This window comes from Conger conger, chromosome 13 (genome assembly GCF_963514075.1).
Source record: "Conger conger chromosome 13, fConCon1.1, whole genome shotgun sequence".
Lineage (NCBI taxonomy): Eukaryota > Metazoa > Chordata > Actinopteri > Anguilliformes > Congridae > Conger > Conger conger.
The window spans coordinates 12,697,823-12,705,322 of record NC_083772.1 but is presented as its reverse complement, the minus strand read 5'-3'; the positions used below and the strand labels follow the sequence as shown (position 1 = coordinate 12,705,322).

The following is a 7,500-nucleotide window of genomic DNA, read 5'->3' as shown; positions in this document are numbered from 1 at the left end:
TGTGATGAATCTGACCGGGTCTCGGTCTTACCCCCCCGCCCGTCCCTGACTCCCCTGGGTATGGTGGGCCTGGCACCATTAGTCTGCATTAGCTGGTGTGGTGTGGCTTGATGGACTGGCTGCTCCAGGATGCCCGCTGACCTGGATGTCCAGACAGCTATTTAATGCAGTCCCACAGTCTGCCTGCAAAACAGCCCTGCCTTGCCCTCGCTCTCCTCCGCTTTCCTGTTTGTTTTTCCACTCCGTGATAATCTAAACTCTCCCGCCTCCTGCTCCTGCGTCCTGCAAATAATGCAGAGCTGGGAGCAAGCTAGTCTTCTTCACTCTCCCTCTTTCTTTTCTCTCTATCCCTCCCTCTTTCTTTCTGGAAGATGGTCTGTGCTGCATTCATAGCCTTTTGAGATCCCAAAGTTCCTCTCCCTCCCCACATCCCAGACCACTGCTTCCAAACCCCACCGTGCCACTGATCCAAACCCACGATGCCGGACAGAATTGTCGTCCTATAAGATAAAATGTAATGGTACTCTGGCTAGGTGACGATGATTGGTAATTATCATTACGGTATATGTTACAAGGGGGCAGCCTGTAGCCCAATGACTAAGGTACATGACTGGGACCCGGAAGGTTGGTGAGCAAGGCCCTTATCCCTATATTGCTACAGGGGGGGGGATTGTCCTCTGCTTAGTCTAAGTAGCTTTGGGTAAAAGCATCAGGGAAATGACTGTAATGTAATGCATCCCGTTCAGCCCTGATTTAGCCCAGGAGTGCGGATGAAGGAGGTTCCCTCGATGAGGAGGGATGGGGGGGAAGAACAGCTGCAGTGATATGCTCGTGTTAAACACTTAACACTCCGGAGCCACTGAGGTCAGGCCCTTTGGTCATGAGTTTTCTTTTCACAGCCCTCGCCGGGGGGCCGGTCATATTACGCTGCGGTGTACGCGTCTGGAAACACTGGCCGCTTGTTCGCTGGCGCGCACAAAAGGCCCTCTGTCTGACCCCCGTGCCGCAACAGGGGGGCCCTTTGTCGCCCGGCGTGGCTTAATGGAGCGCTCGATTGCATCACTTCAAATGAAATTATCGCTGGACGACGGCGAAGTTCGCCCCGCTCTTCCAAAACAAACCTGGTTCCCAAGGCCACGTTAGTTGTAATTAATTTGTTTTATTTTTTTATTTTTAGTTTCCGAGGACGGTCGGGGGAGGACCAGCGACGGGGCGCTGAAGTGAGAGTGTGCCCTGAATGTGGGGGGGGTCACAGACAGGTCGGAGGTCACGGGGGTATCAGACTCCCTGTTGTGTTTGTAGTACTTGTAGTTCAGGCCAGAACATTGCACCTGGGAGGGAAGGCCCGTCACCTTGCACCACCTGTGACTGATCAGTCGCTCACCGAGTTAATCCACAGTTATCCACAAACATTTTATACTTTTCCTTACTTTCCAATTTGGAGTCAGCTGTTGGGGCTTTCAGCATGCCACTTTGTGTCCGTGCAGGAGACACTAGTTGAACGACACACAAAGTGCTCAGCTATGGCTGTTTTTCCGCTATCAGCCATTGTACTCGAGAGCCCGCGCTGTTCAGGGGAGATGCATATCTCTGGTAGCCTGCGGGTGCTTTTAGCCCCTTTTCCACAGGGCTGTGGGAACTAAAACCGAGCACAACTCTCCACAACGGCGACTGAAGCAGTTCCCGCAGTGCGTTCCCGTTTGTTCTCCCACCACACCTCCAGAACCGTGAAGATCATGCAAAGTCTGAGGAAGTAGTATTAGGAAATAGTTTATCCATTTACTGGTCCATTTATTTTGCCCATTCCGGTTACTGTGGTCTTTAGTTTTTTGCAATGCTGCTTCTCTTTCTAATTTGTTTTCTGCGGCACTATTTAACTGACTGGTCGATGCCCAGTTCAGCTAAATGGTGAATGGTTAACTGTTGGCATTTATATAGCGCCTTTATCCAAAGCACTGTACAATTGATGCTTCTCAGTCCCCCATTCATACACACACTCGCACGCCAACGCCGATTGCCTGCCATGTAAGGTACCAACCAGCTCGTCAGGAGCATTGCGGGGTTCGGTGTCTTGCTCAAGGACACTTTGACACACCCAGGGCGGAATCGAACCAGCAACCCTCCGACTGCCAGACAACTGGCTCCCTTACCGCCTGAGCCAATGTCGGCCACAAAAAGCTAAACAAAAAGGTATACAAAAACGGCTCAAATTCCGTCTGAACATAGTCCTCTGACTAGATACTGATCAAAGCCTGCACCCTGTCATTCCTCCACAATTTTGTCAGATTTTCTTTTTCCATTTCGAAACAGGCTCGCTCTCTAGCTGCTGCTAAATATATTTGTTACCAGTTTTTTAAAATGCCGCTGTGGTCTGAATATTGCGTTTGGACAGTCAGTGTTGTCCAGTACTGCACGCTCCGCCCCTAGTTTGTGGACCAAAGGAAAGTACTACCTCGCAAGCAGGTATTAAAAAAGGGCATAGGAACCATGCCCTAGCAACCAAATCAGAAATCAAATCAAAAAGGCCTTTAGTTCCCGAGTTCTGCAAAAAAAAAAAAGTTCCTCCGGTGGAAAAGGGGCTTTAGTTCCTGAGTTCCGAAAAAGGTTCTACAGTGGGAATTACTCCTCCCGATTACCCCTGGCAGGATGCTGAGTCACGCCGTCTCCCTGTCCCGCCGGACTGTGACTACGCCATGAAAACTTTCAAACTCAAAAGTGTGTGCGTCTCAGCTAGTGGACCTGGCCTTTGCTTGGCGTGGTGTGTTTTCACAGTCGTGCCAATGCCCTGGGGCGCAGTTTGACTTCCCGAGTCCAATTAGGAGGGGGGCCGGGGGGGGCTCTCGGCCTGACCCCAGGGAAAGGCGTTTCAGAGGCGCTGCTGAAAGCCTCTTTCTGACCCCTGCGGCTCGGACTGTGAGGCTGCACGCTTTGATCCGCCCCCTCCCCCGGCTCGGTGCCGGGCTCCAGGTCACCCCCTCAGTGCCTGGGGCGAGGCCCCGTTACGCGCGGGCGCTAACAATAGCGCCTGACGCGTCACGCTCGGCAGGGCCCGCTGCCGCGGGCGACCGGCTGGGTGACGGGAAAGAGAAACCGCTGTGGTTTAACCTTCACCGACCCGTTTCCCTGCCTCCCGCTCCCTCGCCCGCTCCCAGCCGAATTCCCCCGGGACGGCGCGCCGCAGGAGCAATTTACGCGCCCAGTTCAAAACGGCGTAGTCTCTTAACCTCGTCCTGTTGTGGTTCTGGTTGTGGATGGGAGACTTCTATATTTACACAAGGTCCACACTCGATGTTCTACATCAAAGATGAGTTCTAATTCAAACCTTCTGTTGGTAGCGAAGCTCGCATGCCCCTCATAAGTAGCCTTAAAATATTTGGCATATTTTCCTGGGTATTTACAGCAGCGGTTTGGGATAGGCAGTGGAATGGAGCGCTTGAGGTGCTAAACTCCCACTGTGTCTTCTCGTCTCTCAGGACTCTGGAGGGAACGCTGGAGGGAAATATGGCGTTAGCTGTGAAATGGGCGTGGGCACCCGGGGGAGAGGGGGGGCAGGGGCTCTCATGTGAAGCAGCCTGAAACAATCCCTCCATTATGAGCTTAAGAGAATCCCCCCAATGTACAGGAGGGCATGGGCTCTCTCCCCCGACGGCTGCAGACTCCGCAGGGAGAACGGGAAGGAAAGCTGACTGCCCCTTTCGGTGTGGCTTCCCTAAGCTTCAGTCTGGCTCCACCTCAGGGTTTTATTTTTAATTTTTAGAAATGATTAGGTCGGCAGGTGTAGAGACCCAGCCCAACTGTTTCACACGCTAACTCTTTCCAAAAGGTGCCGTGGGACCTCTAATGGCTGTGAGTCAGAGCCCTTACCATCTCATCCAAAGCGTGTCTCTTTCACCGCTGTCCTGTTTGCAAAGCTGACCCCGCTCCTCTCTCCATGGTTATTGATGTTTAATGGATCAAAGAGTTTGTCCCAACCTCATCTTCTTTTTTTAGCCGCATTTGGCAGATAGAGATGCACATTTATCAAATGCATTCTGGGTCCCTTTGGAGTAGCGTGGTTAACGATGTTTATTTTGGCATCATAGTTTATTTTGGGGCGTTTACTGACGTGCCGGTCTCCTCCAGGCACTGCAATCGCATGGCGAGCTCCACAACTACTCTTCAGTACTCTTGGTCCTTGGGGTTTCTTCTGCTTTAGGTCCATCTTCACCCCGATAGGTCCATCTTCACCGTAATAAGTGGGTTCATCGTTAGTCTTCCCAAGGCGCTGGCTAGCTGCTTACCTTTCAGGAATCGTCAGGCTCAGCGTCTCGGGAATCTCCGGAACTGCGGTGAAGCTCAGGTGGAACAGAAGCCGGCGTTCACGCGTGAGTTTACCTGTGCAGTGAGGCCCGTGTCTGACCCCCCGCTCCCCCTCCTTTGTGTCCTGCTGCAGCCCAGAACGTGACGGTGGAGGAGATCCTCTCGGCCTACAAGCAGGCCTGTCAGAAGCTCAACTGTAAACCCATCGCCCGGCTGCTGACACAGATCCAGGTGAGATGCGTTTTTAATTCTGTATCCGCCACTGCGGTGTGAGGACTCATCACACACACACACTGACGCTAACACGTTCACTCTGTGTGCCAATGTGTACATACGCAGACATACACGCATATTCGTGTGTGTGCGCAGATTACCGTGCCTGCCACAATCCTACAAACACTTGTTCCGCCGGAATCCTTTTAAAGGGTAGTCGAGCATCTACATTGTGTGTGCGTGCGCTTGTCTGTGTGTGTTTGTGTATCCGTGTGTGTATCCGTGTGTTTGTGTGTGTGTGTGCTTGTGAGCGTGTGTGTGTGCTCGTGTGCTGTAGTCTATCTTATGCTGTTGGAAGCACCATCCCTGTGCAGGGTAATGAGGCGCAGTTCACAGCTTGTTTGGAGAAAGAGGGGTCACCTTGGTTCACTGGGCCTGTTTACTCCTGCCTTTTATGTCTGGAGCTCCTCTAGACAGAACACCAGTATGGCAGGGGGATTACAGAGACCTCCATCACGTGTCCCCGCCCCTGTTCCCGCCCAAACCGGCCTGTTCCTGTCATTAGCTCTCATAAACCCCGTCTCTTCCCTCACGAGCCAATCACAGACCAGCTGTAGTGGGTCCTCCTCTCTCCCTGCGGGACACTTCCTGCTTCCTGTGGGCTGGGCCAGAGCAGCGTGCAGCGTACCTGCCTGTCTGTACAGCGCCCTCCCCCAAACCCTGCCCCCTGCCCGCGCCGTATCACGAACGCATCACACCCCAGCCAGTACTCTGCACTGCCGTCCGTGTGCCTCGCCTTTCCTGGTGCCTGTGAGAGCTTTCAAGACAGTAGAGCGAGTGTCTTTAAGCCCCACGGGTTTAATAAAGAATCTGATTGGATCGCGATCGTGTCGCGTCTTTCCTCCGGTGATCTGAGCTCAGCTCTGCGGGTACGGGAGGAAACCACCTGGGTGATGAACGGCGGCCATTTTGCGCCGATGCACTCTGACCAAACACCAGAGGTGGAGTGGAGGGATAATTACGCCCATTACACTTGAGCTATTATCCCGGCAGCGTAGCTCTGAGTGTGAAGTGGCCTCACGGTTGGGCGGTGTGGTGATGTAATTACACGGGCAAGCAGAGCCGCGTGGCTCGAGAGGTGAGCTCGCTGTAGCCATTCATACGGGATACAGACGGAGCTGCGACCACCAGCACAAGCTTCCAGACACCGACCCCCCCCCCCCTAAAAGAGGGGAGGGGGTGGAGGGGGGGAGGGAGAGAAGAGGGGGTGAAGAAACAGTAGAAGTATTGAGGGGAAGAGATAGGTAGAGGGGGTGAGAGAGAGTAGAGGGCATTAGAGAGAGAGAGTAGAGGGGGTGAGAGAGAGAGAGTAGAGGGGGTGAGAGAGAGTAGAGGGGGTGAGAGAGAGAGAGAGAGATAGAGGGGGTTAGAGAGAGAGAGGTAGAGGGGGTGAGAGAGAGGTAGAGGGGGTGAGAGAGGTAGAGGGGGTGAGAGAGGTAGAGGGGGTGAGAGAGGGTAGAGGGGGTGAGAGAGACAGTAGAGGGTGAGTGAGAGAGAGATAGATAGAGGGGGTGAGAGAGGGTAGAGGGGGTGAGAGGGTAGAGGGGGAGTGAGAGAGAGTAGAGGGTGAGTGAGAGAGGTAGAGGGGGTGAGAGAGAGTAGAGGGTGAGTGAGAGAGGTAGAGGGGGTGAGAGCGAGAGTAGAGGGGGAGAGAGAGTAGAGGGGGTGAGAGAGATAGAGGGGGTGAGAGAGGGTAGAGGGGGAGAGTGTAAAGGGGAGACTCCACAGGCGGCAGTTCCCTGCTCTAATCATAGCGCAGTGCGTTTCCATCTTACGAGAGTGACCGCGCAGGCAGTCCGGCGGTGAGTCACCGCGGGAGAGCGAGGGAACCTTCCTGTCTGTACTGACACACCCCTCTCTCTCTTTCTCCCTCTCCCTCTCCCTCTCCCTCTCCCTCTCCCTCCCTCTCTCCCTCTCTCCCTCTCCCTCTCCCTCTCTCTCTCTCTCTCTCTCTCCCTCTCCCTCTCCCTCCCTCCTCCTCTTCATTTCATCACTCTGTTCCTTCTTTCTCAAATTCACAATCACCCCTCCTCATCATGTTCCTCCCTCTTTTTCACCCACTTCCTCTTTCTTCCCCTCCGGGTGAGGGTCTGTTTGCTCTCCCGTGAACCTCCTCCTTCCCCTCCGGGTGAGGGTCTGTTTGGTCTCCTGTGACTCATGGTGAACTCCGTGGCCTGGCTCAGTTGGGATAAACGCATCACACAGACTCGCGGAGAGGCACATCACACCACTGTGCAGCCAGCCCGCTCAAGGCCCAGAGTAAGGTGCTGGGAAATTTCCACCGTGATCCACTTGTACAAAAAAATAGATATCCACTCTGGCACCACTCTGGGGTGATTATTATTATTTTTTCCAGAGCCAAAGTCTACCGCAGGCCCCGCCAGCCCCCTCTGAGTCAAACCGCATCACAAAAGAGGGCTGTCAAATGAAATCTGAGCAGGAGAAAAACAGCTTTCACATCACTGCCCCATACACCCCACCCCCCACCCCTCTGCCCAAAGGCCGCTTTTATTTTGACAGTTCTGTACTCTGCACATGGGGGCTGCAGACGTGTTTGGTAACGTGCATGTAAATGTAAATGTAAAAAAAACATTCAGGATTGCAGCCTTCAGAAGAAGATTGGACTGGGGTTTGCGTGTGTGTGGTGAGTTAGAGAGGTTATGTGTGCTGTGTGTGAGGACAAATCGATGGGGTTTTGGGGCTGAGCTCCCAGGCCAGCTACAGAGAGCGTTTATCAGGGTTTTGGGGCAGAGTGTCCAGGCCAGCTACAGAGAGCGTTTTTCAGGGTTTTGGGGCAGAGCGTCCGGGGCAGAGCGTCCAGGCCAGCTACAGAGAGCGTTTATCAGGGTTTTGGGGCAGAGCGTCCGGGGCAGAGCGTCCAGGCCAGCTACAGAGAGCGTTTATCAGGGTTTTGGGGCAGAGCGTCCA

The 7,500-nt window shown here is 53.8% G+C and overlaps 1 protein-coding gene across 2 annotated transcripts in view; it reads left to right on the top strand.

The window, feature by feature from the left end:
• The window catches only part of ppp1r37 (protein phosphatase 1, regulatory subunit 37), a 40,717-nt gene that overhangs the window by 13,352 nt on the left and 19,865 nt on the right, over positions 1-7,500 (top strand). For both annotated transcript variants that reach the window (XM_061218443.1, XM_061218444.1), the window contains exon 2: positions 4,433-4,530. In XM_061218443.1, coding sequence (XP_061074427.1) covers positions 4,433-4,530 — 98 coding nt within the window. The remainder of the gene's footprint in view (positions 1-4,432; positions 4,531-7,500) is intronic.